General features: G+C 36.8%; 1 protein-coding gene across 1 annotated transcript; it reads right to left on the reverse strand.

Annotated features, from left to right (window-relative positions):
- Nucleotides 1-9,775: 9,775 nt before the first annotated feature.
- On the reverse strand, nucleotides 9,776-12,681 carry LOC131604240 (replication protein A 70 kDa DNA-binding subunit E-like). Its single transcript, XM_058876697.1, has 6 exons — nucleotides 12,541-12,681; nucleotides 11,615-11,882; nucleotides 11,271-11,489; nucleotides 11,070-11,160; nucleotides 10,845-10,983; nucleotides 9,776-9,793 (listed from the first exon to the last, which is right to left on the reverse strand). The coding sequence occupies exons 1-6, from the start codon at nucleotides 12,679-12,681 to the stop codon at nucleotides 9,776-9,778; spliced, it is 876 nt and encodes a 291-aa protein (XP_058732680.1).
- Between the last annotated feature and the right edge of the window lie 4,379 nt (nucleotides 12,682-17,060).

The raw sequence follows: 17,060 nt of genomic DNA on the forward strand, positions 1-17,060 counted from the left end.
GGCCAAATCTTAGGGTTGTCCTCTCCCGCCTAAGCATGTTACAAACAAAAAAAGTGAAATAAGTTTTTAATAAAATTGGTCTCATGTATTAAAAACAAAGAAGAAGATAATGATCTGTCAAACTCACATCCTTCATAACTTGTTTCAGTTCCTTAGCAGTCAATTTCGTGTAAGGAATAACATGCTTGTCCCAAAAAACAAATGTACCCATGTGATTATCATATTCAACCTCAACCTCAAGTTTGAATCTATAGAAAAAGGAAAACTGTAATGTTAATAAAGGCATAGAACAGCTCATTATATGAAGATAAAGCTACGAATGACTTACTTAGTCACAGGTTCTACATTGGTAATTCCACACGAACATTCAAACTTCTCGCCGAGTGACTTGTTAGATTGCTTGCAGCCAGGGCATGACTCAAAAAACCATCCAAACTTTGAAGCTTTGAAATATTTGGTAGTACCAATAGTGGTTGCGAAAGAATCCTAGTAAAACCATAAACATGTTACAGATTTTTTACAAAATGATGTATTATATGTGTCACACCCTAAATTTTGACCTATGTTTTTATCTGATTCATTCGCGTTTAGCATCGATTCATTCATCTGCATCCATAATAAATTTCGACTTCGCATACCACATTTCAAGTTGGTATGAAATTCGCAATTAATTCCTCACCATTTCAACTAATAATCAATTTTATCATATTTTTGTATATTTTTCATCTTGAATTCAATCTTTATCATTTTTGCACCCATTAATATATTAAATTGCTTTCTTTAAAATTTTGTTTAAATTGACTTAATGAATAAATGAACATTTAATTGTTATTTTCAATTTAAATTTAAAATTTAATGAAATAAAATTTTAAATGTTTTTGAAAGGTCCCATTTTTCTTTATATATCTAACTTTCTTTTGTGTGGCCCATTCACTAAAAATAATACCACATGGCCCATTTTTACAAAAAGAAAACAACAAACAAATGAAAAAAGAGGTTCTTTCTTCTGCAGCGCACCACCCACACCCTGCTCCAATAACCACCAACCTGCTATTGCCGCTCCAACCTGCAGCAACAAGCCAAAACAACACCTGCAAAATCAGTACAACCTTGCACATAAATGGAAAGACAATAACCTGCAAACCAAAAGCATGAATCAGGACCCCAAAACTAAACTTCATTTCAAAAATCTTGGCTCCAATTTTCCCCCCAAAACTACCTTGTCCCACCTATAAAAAACAGAGTTGCACAACAAGAAAGGGGAACCGAGAGGCGGAAAAAACCCTAGAGGGGCAGCCACCAAAACCTAAGAAAACCTCTGCTAAAGTTCTACCCGAATCACTCTCCAAAAAAACACCATACACCTTCGTAAACCTTCAACAAACAGACCCCTCAATTCACCACATCACTCAATACTCTCCTCTCAATACAGAACCTCAGCTCAGAAACCGCACACTGAACAAACCTTCAGCCCTCAACCTTACCATCCACATTCACTGCAATCTTTGTTCTAACCACAGTCAGCTCACATAACAATCATTTTACTAAACACTGCCCAGAAACTATCCTACATACTCATTCACTCCACAACCGAACATACTTCATGCATAAACCAAAACGTTTAACATCCTTCATACGACAAACTCAACCTTCATCAACAAAACCGATCCAACTACAACTGACGCAACAACATCACACTACACCATTACACCATTGGTATATCACATTTTTTTTCCTAGATTTTTTACTTGAAATTTTGATATTGTTTTGTAGTTGTTGTTGTTCTTCAGATTGATAGCATGATATTGTTTTTGTTGTTGGTGTTCTTTAGAGTGGTAACATGATATTGTTTTGTTGTTGATGTTCTTGAGAGTGGTGATATAATATTGTTTTGTTAGTTGTTGATGTTCTTGAGAGTGAGAGCATGATATTGTTTGTTGTTGTCCATTCAAAAGAGAGAGTAAAAGAGTTTTTGTTTCTTTGGTTTACACTACTACATGCATGCCTTTGCTTTGAAAATACACTACGCCGTACAAGGGCTTTCACAGCGCTTTTTTTGGCCTTTAACAGCGCTTTAAAGCGCTGCCAAAGCCAGCGCTGGCGTAGGCTACGAAAGCGCTTTTAAAAGCGCTCTGGTAGACCCCCCCTTTAAGAGCGCTTTCCTGGAAAAAGCGCTCTGGTAGGACCCCCTATAAGAGCGCTTTCCTGGAAAAAGCGCTCTGGTAGACCCCCCTTTAAGAGCGCTTCTTAGTAAAAGCGCTGGCAAAGACCAGTAAAAAAGCAAAAAAAATTAAAAAATTACGCAGCATACAAAAGCGCTTTTGGAAAAGCGCTCTGGTAGGCCCCCCTATGAGAGCGCTTTTTCCAGAAAAAGCGCTCTCATAGGGGGGCCTACCAGAGCGCTTTTCCAAAAGCGCTTTTGTATGCTGCGTAATTTTTTAATTTTTTTTGCTTTTTTACTGGTCTTTGCCAGCGCTTTTACTAAGAAGCGCTCTAGTATGTGGACCTTTAAGAGCGCTTTTTAGAAGCGCTGTAGTTGCTAAATGAGGTATTTTTATGTGCAGCCTATAATTTAATCCTCCCAGTCGACCTGTACTGTTTTCGACCTGTAATATTTTCGACCTGTAATATATTTTCGACCTGTAATATATTTTCGACTATATTATTTCAGCCATCAGTAAGACAATATATATACTAATATATACCATTATAATATCCAAAATTATATATATACATCATTACAAAATTATATATATACATCATTACAAAATCAACAATATTATAGTTCAAATCTGCATGAAAAATAGCTTAATATAAAATTGACACAATTCCTCTTTGATTTCTTCTAACTTTAGCTTCGAGTACCCAGCAGCACGGAATTCGTCAAGGTACTATAAAACAAAAACATAATATGAATAATATATTTAGGTAAATGTAATAAATTATATGAAATTATCTTAAGTTATAACTTTATACCGTGGGAGGAATCTCTAATTGATTCGCCTGAATGATTTCTTTCATAAACCTCAATACAAAGTATCCGCAGTCTGAACTGTTACGCTGTAGCGGACACTACATAGAAAAACAAATAAGATTCTATATAAGTTGTCTTGTTTTACCAAGTAGCATAAATATTATAAGCAAATTTGTGAAAAGTAATGTACCTGCACTTCGATCCAGGTGATGTTGTTTGATTTAGTCCGGGATACCTGTGCGTCCCGTTGACTACGGAATACTTGTATTGATCTAATTAACAAATATATAAAAGCATATGTTTAGATCAATCCCACAAATAAGTAAATATATAAATATACACGAATATATATTTAGAACGATCCCACTTACAAATCAACGATTTCCTTCATGGCCGGATAATTGGTCCATTCACCCTTTACCGAATTCAGATAATACACGACTTCCCTTATCGGGTTGATAGCAAGCAGCAACCAGTGTGCTCTATAAATTAAAACAATAGGTTATATGAAAATATTGCTATACACTAAAGAAACAGAGATTAGATGAATAAAGAATGAGAAACTAACCCTACTGGTCGGGTATTATACGCCCAAAGATGCAGACATTCTGTATTGCCGGTGGACATGAATCTATCGACTAAGCGCTGTCTAACAGATTCCGGATCCGAAACAATTTCCATTCCGCTGCAATGGGCGGAAGACACGAACCGGAATCTGTTAGACAATGCAGTCCCGCGCAACACTCTGTCATACAACAACCTTAAATAAAAACATAATAAACATTAGATTCTTTTCATTGAAAAGTGTAAATAAATTATATTGTGGGACTAATTAAATAATATATCGGATGAGTGAATATTACCGGATGTATGAGTGCATGTTATTGACGCCTAGTTGATCATGGTTAAAAATCTCTTGCAAGTCTTCAATTGTAATATGTGACTTGAACTCAATACCGAAGACACTTTCATCCATATCGATTTCCCGTAAAGCACCATCCTTCATATCGGACATATCAACCATTGTTGCGAGTGTCGCCCGGTATCGAGGCACAAAAGCACCGCCTTTTCTTGCCGCTTGCTTCGGAGGACCACTGGGTGGTACGCTACGAACCTGCTGCGTCACTTGTTGTGACTCCCGAGCGGATGCCTAAAAATCATATAAGTTAGGTAAAATATAAAATCATGCATATTTTGATTCAGATTATATATTAACACTTTAAATGTACCTCTTTTAGCGATGCAACAGACTCCTCCTCCTGTAAAATCCCTTTACCCTTAATCGAATTTCTATTTACTTACAATTTTATCCTCTAAGCGTGCATATCCCAAACGCCCTTTTTTGTATGGATACGCGGGTTTGGATGCTCTCTCCCTATTCGTGGCACTCTTTTTCTGAAAAGCTTCATCTCTTTGCTTTACAAACTCAGCCCAATCTGCTTCATCAATGAAGGTCGCATACTTTGTTGGCCGTCCCGGTGCATCTTCAAGAAATTTTCCATCTTTATCCTTAAGATAGGTGTTTGTCAAAAAACTTTTCCACCCTCTATATCTCTTGCCGGCCAAACTAAGTATGTAGCTTTTACGTTCATCTGGTATCTCAAAAGTCCTCTGCAAAAAAACGTACGCATAGTGTGTTAGTATAAATAATTTAAACAATTTATCGTCAAGATAATAACAACAATTAACCATATATGATATATACCTGAAGCTCTTCCCAAATCGCTTGTTTTTTCTCCTCCAATTCTAAATTTTTCGTTTTCGATTTCCAGGTAGCTATGGAGACCGGAATATGCATACGGACAAGTGTACCAATATAACTTGTCAACTTTGCAGAATTAGGACCAATTGGTTGTTTATCAGAATTCCATTCCAATCGGTATACTAATCCTTGGTCTCTATGTCGTATGATTCCCCTCATAATAGTGATGCCTCGTGCAACCTCTTTTGCTTCAGTATCAGGTGGAGCATTTGTATCCGAAGCAACTCTTTCTTGTGAGTTTTCTTGTAAGTTTTCAGGTGGGTTTTCAGGTGGAGCATCTCTATCTGAAGCCATTGAACCTGTATCAAACAAACTAAAGCACATTAGTACACTATTAATAAGCTAACAATCTATACAAGTCAAATGGAAGTCAAACCATGCATGTACAAGTAAATCGGAAACGAAATCGGTACAAATCAAAATAAGCGTAAAAAAAGAAAGTTATCGGAATTGAACGAAATTTACATGGCTATGGTAAAACGTCGCCACGGACTCAAAAACAAAGTCGGTTTTCCGAAATTCAGACCCTAAGCCCGACTTTTGATTACGGGCAGAAGCAAAACCGATAAAAAAATAGTCCCGAAATGTAAAGATAAGTGCATGAGCAGCTCCGGAATCGTCAAAATAGTATAGTTACATGTAAAGAAGTCAACAAGCGGATACATGGTTCAAAAGTTATGTACAAAACGAGAATATGCACCAAATTGAATAAAACAAATTAGTCGGACTATGTATACTATTACCTTTATCACTAACGTCTCTTTCTTTTCTTGGTAGGTTTGTGTACTACGCGTCTCTTAACAATGCGGACGGTTGGATTGATCCAAATACCCTCATTATGATCATTTCTAATACAAGATTCATTCTCATTTTGATCGTTTCTTGTACAAGATTCAATGCCAACACCAATATCACCTTGATCTTCAATTTTTTCATCAACTATTTTGTTAGATAAAAGCACTATAGACCATTTCGTACTTGTCAGATCATTGACATAGAACACTTGTTTAGCTTGAGAGGCTAGAATGAAAGGCTCATCTTTGTACCCTACCCTATTGAGATCCACTTGCAAAAATCCTGACTTATCCATTCGTACGCCACTATTATTTTCAACCCACTTGCAACCAAATACAGGAATCTGAAACTTCGCGTAATCAAACACCAAAATGCGCTCGATAACCCCAAAATATGACAAATTTGCAAATTTCGGATTTAAGTCATTCGCACTTGATATGTGCATAGCTTCAGCTACCAAGGTAACACCACTATTTTGCATAGTACTTTTATCATCCTGTTCTTTGGTATAAAATGTGTATCCATTAATTGCGTATGCGCTATAAGAAAGTACAATTACAGATGGACCATAGGCTAAACATCTCAACCTTTCTGTTACTGAAGCAGGATCTGAACGATACTTTGAATAAATATGATCTCTAAACCACGGTATGAAACTTCTTTTCCAAATTCAGGATATTCAGTATCAACTTTACTCCATTGTGGTGAGTCTGCCGGATGTCGCAACTTTCCATCAATAATTCTTTCATCTGCATGCCAAGTCAAGTGTCTTGAATCGGTCTCACTACGATACATGCGTCTAAATCTCGGAATTATAGGAAAATACCATAAGACTTTAGCAGGAGACAACTTTTTCTTATATCGAGGGGCACCACATTTAGGACACTCATTCAACGCTGCATACTCGTTTCGAAACAAAACGCAATCGTTTGGACATGCGTGTATCTTATCATAGCTCATTCCAATAGAAGACAACATCTTTTTGGCTTCATACGTTCGATTGGGAAGAACATTATCCTCTGGTAGCATATCTTTCATAAGGGCTAATAACTCTGTGAAACTTTTATCCGACCATCCATTGTCCGCCTTTAAGTTGTACAACTTTAACACCGCAGACAATCTTGTGAATTTTGAACAACCATCATACAACGGTTTCTCTGCATCGCTTACCAACCTCTCAAACATTTTGGGACAATCCGCTAGATCTTCTTCCAGCGCTTCTGCAATCTCTTCGACTCGATCACAATCGTATGTGTCTGTGCAATCGTCGTTTGAAGCATACTTCCTATTACACCTCGACCCAGCATTCCCGGTACTTTTCTCACCATGCATTGTCCAACATGTATAACTTCTATCAATTCCAAACCGTAGTAAATGAGATCCCAACTGATTCCCGTCAACCTTACCCCCGGCATAACAGCAACCCAAGCAAGGACACGGCATTCGAAGCGGGTCTTTGGAGTTCGCAACCGCAAACTCAACAAATTCCCATACCCCTTTCTCGTACTCTTTCGACAATCGGTTTGAATTCATCCATGTCTTATCCATGTCTTAATTAAGCTAAACAACAACGGTCAAACTTCCACTCTTCACAAGTAACCCCTATGGCGAATTCAATTCACAAAGTTAGTAAGTACCTCCTATATTAACTCTCTAAACACATAAAACTAATGTGTTTCTGTCAAAACGCAAAGTATAAACGGAATGAATCCGAAGCAATAAAACGTAACATATATAATCACACAATTTCAGACAAATTCATCATAATACCAGTAATTTGAGAAAGAAATTTACCTCGGATGTTACCGAACTCAAGAAAACGCCAAACGTCGAACTAGGCTGGGAAACGATCAAACTTTCACTATACACAAGTTACCCCTATAGCAAATTCACAAAGTTAGTAACCACCAAGACAAAATCGATTGAACAAAGGAAATCAACAATAGTTTGATGTGTGTACATACTCCTAAATATGTAGTACCAGAGTCAATGATACGAGCTCCAAAGAGATCCAAAGTTATCAATCCAGTCAGACCTATACAAGAAATTCAATTCAATGTATGATTATAATAAGAATGGGTGAATAGCTCATGATGCAGTTAATTAAATACACCACTACTAACACTACTAACACAAGACACACGATGCAGTTAATTAAATACACCACTACTAACACGAAGCTATAAAACTTTTTGCTCAAAAGCAAACCTTATGAATCATCCTTGTCTATATACATTAACTCACTCTTGTTTCATTCTTTACCTTCTCTCTTCCTCATTAATTCAACTCTCATAAGGTATATATTATTACTATTATTATATATTATTTATTATTTAATTTCTCTATGTGCTGTCATTCTCATACTTTACAGTACTTGGCATCCTTGAACAAGCCAATTTATTGTACAATATATACCATCACTCTCAATCTCATACACACACAACATATATCTTATACAACAGTCAAGAAACTTTACTCACAATTTCAATTCTACTAAGATAACAAGAGACTAACAATTTCAATTGTACTAAGATAAGAAGAGGCTAAGGACATAAATGGAGACCACAAATTAAGAATAAGAGCCTCTCTATGGAACAGAACTCAAAAGATAAGAAGAGGTTAAATTTATATTTTGTGAAAACCATACAAGCAGACCCCAAACAATCCAACAGCCACCATTTCACAGTTCAACAGAACTCAAAACCCTATCACTTAGAAGTTTCTGGAACAAACCCTATCACCTAAAATCACACGTTTCTGGAACTAGGCAATTGCTAACAGAAATATTATGTATATATATATATATATATCAAAGGCCTTAAGAAAAGAGCATTCCATCAAATTCAGAATCACAAGGATACATTGATACATCTAGGGTTTTGTTAAAAGCTATGAGAAGTGTGATACCTGGGTGGCGCAAAGCAAGTTGCTACCAGAGGAGAAGAGACGGAGACGAAACGATGGTGGTGGACGGAGGAGAAGAAGTTCGCGCGATGGTGGTGGACGGAGGACCGATAAGGTTGACGGAGGACCGATAAGGTTGACGGAGGACCGACGACGGTGAGGGGTGGGGTTTCTGGTTCGCGTGCAGAGAGAAAAAGAAAGAGAGAAAGTGAGAAACAGTAGAAGCGTGTTTTTGGTTTTAATTTTAGTAATAAGGCTACTAAAGCGCTTCTGGAAAGCGCTCTCATAGCCTGGTCTTTACCAGCGCTTTTGACAAAAAGCGCTCTCATTAAACACCCCTACCAGAGCGCTTTTGAAAAGCGCTTTCGTTCCCCCCACGTTCCCCCCACCTACCAGAGCGCTTTTGTAAAGCGCTTTCGTACCCCCCCTACCAGAGCGCTTTTGAAAAGCGCTCTCATAACCCCCCCTACCAGAGCGCTTCTTATAAGCGCTTTCATACCCCCCACTATTAGAGCGCTTTTTTAGCGTGTTTTTTAATTTTGTCTTTAGCGAAGCCTATGCCAGCGCTTTTCCTAAAAGCGCTTTCGTAGGGGTGCTGCTAAAAGCCAAATTTGGCGTAGTGATAATATGAGAGTACATGCTTGCCTTTGTTTTGAAAATGATATGAGAGTAGAGAGAGGCGTGAGGTCCCTGTGTTTTTCCTGTATGTCATTTTGTGAGTTTTATTGTTTTCATGATGAAAAGAAAGACACATGAAAGTTTCATGCACTTTTCGTTCTTTCTAAGTTTTGGTTAATAATTAAATCAAGGTGCCATATAACCATTATATCATAGGTTTCTAAGTTTGTGAATTTTATTTATTTATCATATATTTATAGTTTCTAATAAGTATCTTGAGAAAACTCTTAGTTTTTATATATCAATTTTTTTATATATAACATTAAAAAAATACTTAAAACCTAAACAAGTCTATTAGAATATTTTCACAAAAAACTACCAAAAATATTTTCTCATTTAGATGTATGTTTAAGATTTCTTTTAAAATATTTTAAAATAACAAAAAGATTTTCCTTTTAATTCATTAATCTCACTTCACACTTCAAATAATTTCAATAAATATTGTTCAACGCCAAGTATCTTTTTAAAACTTCTCTTGTCATAATCAAAAAAAACTTCAAAAAATGTTTTTTTTTTTAAAAAAATCGAATCGAGTTTGGTTCTTAATGGATGAAGAAGGGTTTGTACGTACTTGTGCAAGTTGTTCTTTAAGCATTTGGGCGATGGCCGTTAAGCCTTTGTTCGAATGCTTAGGCTCATTAAAGGACTTCTTAAAACTCGATTTAGCTCTCCTTTTCCTTCTACAAAATACTAAAAATAATTTCAACTCATCAAATCATTCCTTTCATCGCCCAAGTGCGAATCTTTTCATAATTTAAACCTTGGTCAATACCAAGTTCCTTTTTCCAATCGAAAACGCTTTTTTACAATCGAATTGAGTTGAGTCCACAATGGATGAGATTAGAAGGGTTTCTACGTACTTGTACAAGTTGTTCTAAAACATTTAGGCGATGGTCGTTAAGCCTTTGTTTGAATGTTTGTATCTCATCAAGGACTTCTCAAAACTCGAGTCGTTTCAATCTCTTTCACCACCCAAGAGGGGTTTGTACGTACTTGTACAAGTTGCTCTTTCAAGCATTTAGGCGATGGCCGTTAAGCTTTTGTTTGAATGCTTGTATCCCATTAAAAAACTTCATCAAGCTCAATTTAGCAAATGCTCTTTCAAGTACTTTAGGCGATGGCCGTTAAGCCATTGTTTAAATGCTTGAATTCCTCTTTTTCATAAAACAAATTCAATTCAAACTCATCTTTTCTTTGCCCAAGTGCAAAGCTCGCCGAAGTGCGAACGACATTCAAAAACCCGTCTTTTCCGCCCAAGTGCGATTAGACCCGTAAAATCTAACAACAAATATAATCTCGTAGTTCTCCGAACTACATTCGCTCTGATTCTTCCATTGAAGATATGTAGGCACAAGACTCAAATGTCTTGGCGAGCACAATAATAAAAAACCCAAATCCCGTTTCTTTTTTTGTCCATATAATAGTTTGAACGCAAGTAGATAATAAGCTAGCAATCGATCACAAGAATAACTAAATGGGTCCCATCGAGTACGATGGAGGTAAGGGGTGCTAATACCTTCCCCTTACTTAACCGACTCCCGAACCCAAATTTGGTTGCGAAGACCATCTTTGTTCATTTCATTTCATTTGTGGGTTTTATCAATATTTTCCCATTCCCATTGGAATAAATAAAATTTGGTGGCGGCTCTGTTTTGTTACAATTTCGTGGCGATGATTTTTTAACCCGCTACAATATGGACTGTTATCCAACATAACTGAAGAAAGACAAACCTTTCCTAACGCAGCGATATCACGGATGCTTTTGACCTCGTCGAGGCTCTTCCAATTGTTGTTAGAGGATTGAAGGGATGAATCAAAGGTTAAGGACAGGGAAAAATCAGGAGCATTGGATAATTCATTTTCTCCAAAGCTGAAAGTGCAGACAGGTTGACATTCAAAATATTGTCTCTCAATAAAAATCATTAAGCATGATACTTAAACCAAAGTTAGTATTACCTAGCTCTGAATTCTTCCACTTGTGGATGTTCCAAGTTTATGTGAAGTCGTGAACCGTTCCATGCATTAGAGAGCATTGGTACACCAGAAACTTGTATAAATAGGAGAAGTAGATATTAAGAAACACAACAAAGAAACATAAAAGTAAAACTTAAGTGTGACTAAACAATGAAAACCGTTTAGACAAATATTTGATTAAACCTGTGTTTGGCTTGCACCACGCATGTGTCAAGATGATAATAGTAGGGCCAGCCATTTTTCCAGGGGTATTGTAGCTCAAGAATTGCTTGCAGTAATCACCCCATAAGACAACCTCTATAACATTTCCTTCGATATCACGCAAAGTGATATTAGCGCAGGACTTCCTACCACCTCCTCCCACTTGCGTCCGAAGCACATCCTGTAAAACACCTATGACATCTGCAAGCAAAATATTATTAGGATCATACACAACAATTACTATCCGTTCTCCGTTTACTATAACAGCTATATAAAAAGGAACATACACAACGAAAAACGACCTACTAAGTATACTGCATACTCACCGTATAACATATCATGCTTGATGCTTCCTTTGAGAAAGTTTTCGATAGGTTGAAAGTTGTATTTGTGAAGCGGTATTTCGGGAAACGCCACATTTGTCACGGTAGTCCCTCCATTGAATAGAAGTTTGAGTGGGTTTGCACAAACTTTGAAGGGTCCATCATTAACAACCGGCTCTCCATTGTAAAGAGAATATGTTTCATTTTCTTTGACTTGATCAATCCACTCTTTGAAGTCTCGGCTTCTCGTGATTACGTGAATCTGATCACCCTGTGACATTCAAGAAAAAATACATATGAAAACACAAAAACTGCATAATGTGTCTCAGAAACCAACATACTGATCAATCTTTTTTTACTTGTTCATGTTACAAACAATCCAAGAGACAAACAGTGGTCCTCAAAGAAAAAATACATATCAAAACACAAAAACTGCATAATGTGTCTATGAAACCAAGATACTGACCAATCTTTTTTAGTTGTTCATGTTACAAACAATCCAAGAGACAAACAGTGGTCCTCAAAAACAAAAATGGGAAAAAATGTTGTAGATCACAAAATTTGTTAAATGTAGACCACATGAACAAATAATAAGTTGAAAAAAAAACAAAGTAAGTAAAGATGAAGTTACAAACAAACCATAAGATTGACAAATCTGTTTACATAGAACAAAACAGAAAAACTTAATATCATGTCAAAGAAACCGAGAGACTTTTAGTTGTTCATGTTACAAACAAACCAAGAACAAACAATGGTCCTCAAACACAAAGATGGAAAAAAAAATTGGTCATGAGCACAAAATTTGTTAAATCTGTTAACATTTGTTCAGGTTACAAACAAACCAAGCGATTGACTAATTATTTACATGAACAATAAACTTCACATGGTAAAATGGAGTTAAAGCACGGTTTGTATAGGAAAAACCAAACCTTTACATCCTGAATGACACACTCAAGGTGTTGTTGCCCTGTTTTCTCCTTAATAACCCACAAATCAACAACCCTTATTTGCATCTTCCAGACTTGATTGCCTTTCACCAAATCCTTGATAAGTATGGCAGCCCTTGACATTGTTCCTGGTGCAGTATGTGCAAAAAAGATAAAAGAGAGAACTATGTCAAAATATAGCTGTTAAAATGTAGTTGCTACAAAGTGACAACCGTTAGGATACAACGAAATCTAGGCAAAGAAAGGAGTAGAGAAAACCTGAGATTGAGGAAGAGGAAGTACTTCGGTTTGGAAAAAGCAGAGTTGAGCAAAAGGAACGAATGAGCAAGTAGCAGAGTTGCAGAGATAAAGTTGAGTGTTTAGGTAGGAGGGAAAAGGGAAAAGTTATATTTTTAATCTGACCAATGGTTAGCAAACATTTGGCATGGATTGAGATAACCTATACAAATTATTTAGATATTTACATAATTGCACTTCTCCAATATAAATGGAGCTGTCGTGATATAGGTTGCAAACCAAGGGCTAAATTGGTATAATGTGACCCAAAAATAAGAAAAGTGTACCATAATTAGTATTTTACTATAATGTCCTTTTTGCAGTGAAAAAAGTTTTGAGTAGAAGGGCAAAGTAGGCAAAGTGGTCAATCTTTTAGTAATGGTTTGTAGTAGATAACTGAAATTTCAACTTTAAAAATAAAACACATCAAAATCTTGCGAATTCAAAATTATATATATATAGCGGTATAGCAATGCTATTTGTACACCAAAGTGTATACCTACACAGTATCTACGGACGATACTGTTCATGTACAGACGGTACTATTTACCGTCCGTACATGGACAGTGCAATATTATATTAATATTTTTATTTTTATTTTTTATTTTATTTTTATTTTTTTAAATATTAATTTTTTAAAAATATTTTTTTTTATGTTTTTTAAAAAAATATTTGACAATATCTGCAGATTTACTTCCGGATTTACCTGCATTTGACATTACCTGCGGATTTACCTAAATTCGCAAGTAAATCCCCAGGTATTGTCAAATTCGCAAGTAAATCCGCAGGTATTGTCAAATTCGTAGGTAAATCCGCAAGTATATCCGCAGGTATTGTCAAATCCGTAGGTAAATCCGCAGGCATTATCAAATCCGTAAGTAAATCCAGAAATAAATCCGCAGGTATTGTCAAATATTTTTTTAGAAAACATAAAAAAATATTAAAAAAAACGTAAAAAAAAAAATTAATATAATATTGCACTGTTCATGTACGGACGGTGAATAGTATCGGCCGTACATGAACAGTGTCGTCCGTACATACGGTGTAGGTGTACAAATAGCATTTTTCATAGCGGTAACCACCTCGATGTTGGTCGGGAGAATTTGTGTGTTTCTCGTGTTTAGAATTCCCCCTCCTTATTCCCTTTTCAAAGATGATTCTATAGTGTTCGCTGTTTATACCATTTATTCATGTGTTTATGGCCATGATTGTGATTTATTCCCTTGTTCCCTAATTTCGAACAATTTTTTAATATTGTTAAATATGCTATTTAAAGGCGTTGTCTGGTGTGGCCAGATCTTGGCAGGCTGTCACGCGGTTCAAGTAAGGACGGCTTCAAAGAGGCCCCTTAGGGCATTTTGACTAGGCGGTCTTAACGAGACCTTCATTTTAACAAAAGTTGAGGCGCTTTCACCTAAATGCAAGTTTATCTTTCTTGGTCTGGCCTCGGTTACTTTTTTGGAAGTGCATAGCCTCCCAAGCGCGAGGGACGAAGCGCTTAAGTCAAGTTGCCTTTATTTTTTGGAAGTACATAGCCCCCCAAGCGTGAGGCGTGAAGGGGCGAAGCGCTTAAGTGAACATGTGTCTTGGTTGGCTGAATGGGGCGAAGCGCTTAAGTGAACATGTGTCTTGGTCGGCTGAATGTGGCGACTTCCTCTTTTTAATCTTTAGAGATACATAGCCTCCTAAGCGCGGGGAGTGATGGGGGCGAAGCACTTAAGTCAAGTCGCCTTTATGATCCTCGCTTGTGGCGAAGTGAGGCTTTTCTAGTGATGTTCACCTGCTTTCGTACTCGTATAGGCTACACCCCTGTCCTCTTGATTTTATAAATGGTGGGGATGCAAACCGCCTAATCCCGGACTCTCTTGGCCAAACAATATGTTATTCTGCAGTCGACTTTAGATGTTGAGTCATGTCCTTCCTTTTCCACTCCAAGTGCTTTTTGGCTATTTCGAGCTAGGACTCTTACTTCCTTGTCCTTCTTGTTCCACTCCAAGTGCCTTTTGGCTATTTCAAACTAGGATGCTAGCTTCCTTGTCCCTCTTGAACCTCTCTAAATGCCCTTTTGGCGATTTGGTCTTATTGGGGGCAGTCAGGGAGTCATCGTTTGAGTCAGGACTCTTAATTTGTTATCCTGTATATTTGTTTTCCTGTGTGTGTGTGATCTTTTAAGACCCACATACAGCTCGAACTTTGTTTTCTCCCATTTAACGCATTTTGACAGCTTTATGTTGAATACTCTTTGAAGATTTATTTGTTTTCTTTTATTAAAATGCCTTTATATGACTTGATTATTTTCTCATGCTTGAACGCCTCTAAGCGATTTAGTTTTTTGCATACAATGTTTTAGAGCTCCAATGTTAACATGCTCAATTTTAATGTTTATTCTTTAAATTCCAGTGTTGTGCTCCTTGTGAGGGGAGAACATGCACAAGTCGTGCGAGTTAGGACTCTTAAGTCTCTGCCCTCCCCGTTCACCTCCAAATTATTTTGAGACATCGACCTTGGGAGAATCAGATAGGCATTCGCCTTGCAAAAAATCTTAGATTGGATAGCCTTTAGTTGAGGCTTTTTGGCGAATTGCCCCCGGTGTAGGTCTTGGATTAAATCACCCCTGTAGAGGTCTTAGTTAAAATGACCCCCGTGGAGGTCTAAGGTTAACACGCCCCCGGTGGAGGTCTTGGGTTAAAACGCCCTCCGTGGAGGTCTTGGGTTAAAACGCCCCTAGTGGAGGTCTTGTGTAACACCCTTCTAACCTACGTAGAATATTCACAATATAATACGAATTAAATCAAAATAAAATCACCAACAAGGGTGTCACATTGTCATATAAACTTCATAAATCAATAGTCCTGCTCCGTAACACGGGTTGTCAACATTTATTTGAAACTACATTTCATTTATTATCGTAACGCAAAACAGATTATCTTGCATCAAAAGTCACAATTTAAAACATCTTTAGTACTCTATATAACACCTCAATTAAACCTCGTGGTTCATGAGTTATAACTCAAAACATCAACATCAAAATCCTTTGAAAGGTAATTCATCAAAATGTAATTCAAATTTAAATAGTCAAAGTGAACATAAATAGTTCTACAACATAACAAACTTGTCCCCGATGTTACGTATCAGAACAAGAGTCCCTTCAATCTAAACGACGGTAAAAGGATGATATGAAGCTATCTTCTAACTTCAACAGACTACTCTTGAGTACTTGTGCGTTCCCTACGTGGAGCCAACATTCTAATAGGAAGGGTAAGTATTTCATAATCATTATGTAAGACATAAGGAATAGACATAGTAGTTGTATACCAATACTCAATCACATACATACTGATACGACATATCCATCATATACGCATACTTACCCACACTTGCACCTCATCACTTATATACAACATCATCTTATGGTTCAATCATAATTATCACTTACGTTGTTCACATCACAAACAAGCAAGTATCATCAATTCACACAATGTCACAACAATGCGATGCGAAAACAATGGACTCGTGCATGTGGTACCAATACTTCACTGATGACTCAGTCATCGTTCTCCAAAGATCCCCACTATAGGATCGATTCCCACTTGGAATCGAAGCACGTCAACAAATTGCATTCAATCTGCACAATGGGATTAAGGGTCTTTACTGGTCCAATGGTCCTACAACATCACTAGGTCGTCACTGAACCAATGGTCCTACAACATCATTGGGCCGTCACTGGACCAAAGGTCCTACAACATCACTAGACTATTGTCCTATAAATATGCTATGGATGCATGATGCTCAATTTCACAAATCAACGACCACGTCTAGTCAAAATGGCATCATCATTCATTTATTCATCAAAGTCATGTTAACATTCAAACATATAACATCACAATCATTTTGGTCAACTCAACCAACAATCATCAATTAATCATATTATCAATCAACACAACAACATTCACCAAAATCAAGTACTGAAGCACAAGAATTCTCAAAGCCAAGTTATATAACACCCTTCTAAACCCCCACAAAATATAAAATGAATTCAGAGTAAAACATGTAAAAAGGATGCTACAACTCCTTAAATACAATAAAACATATATTTGTCATGATTTTTCAGAGGAACATAATCACATATTTCAACCAAACAAGTTTAGCACATCGGAATAAAATCTCATAATTGGATAATGTAAACATCTATCATCATCACTAAAAATCACCGTCTCAATCAACTA

The sequence above is a fragment of the Vicia villosa genome, linkage group LG5 (assembly GCF_029867415.1).
Source record: "Vicia villosa cultivar HV-30 ecotype Madison, WI linkage group LG5, Vvil1.0, whole genome shotgun sequence".
NCBI lineage: Eukaryota > Viridiplantae > Streptophyta > Magnoliopsida > Fabales > Fabaceae > Vicia > Vicia villosa.

Coding starts and splice junctions, on each gene's coding strand:
- LOC131604240 (XM_058876697.1), bottom strand. CDS start 12,681: ATGTCAAGGGCTGCCATACTTATCAAGGATTTGGTGAAAGGCAATCAA. Junction 11,490..11,614: donor CAAGCATGATATGTTATACG/GTGAGTATGCAG, acceptor TTTTGCTTGCAG/ATGTCATAGGTGTTTTACAG. Junction 11,161..11,270: donor GTGGTGCAAGCCAAACACAG/GTTTAATCAAAT, acceptor TATTTATACAAG/TTTCTGGTGTACCAATGCTC.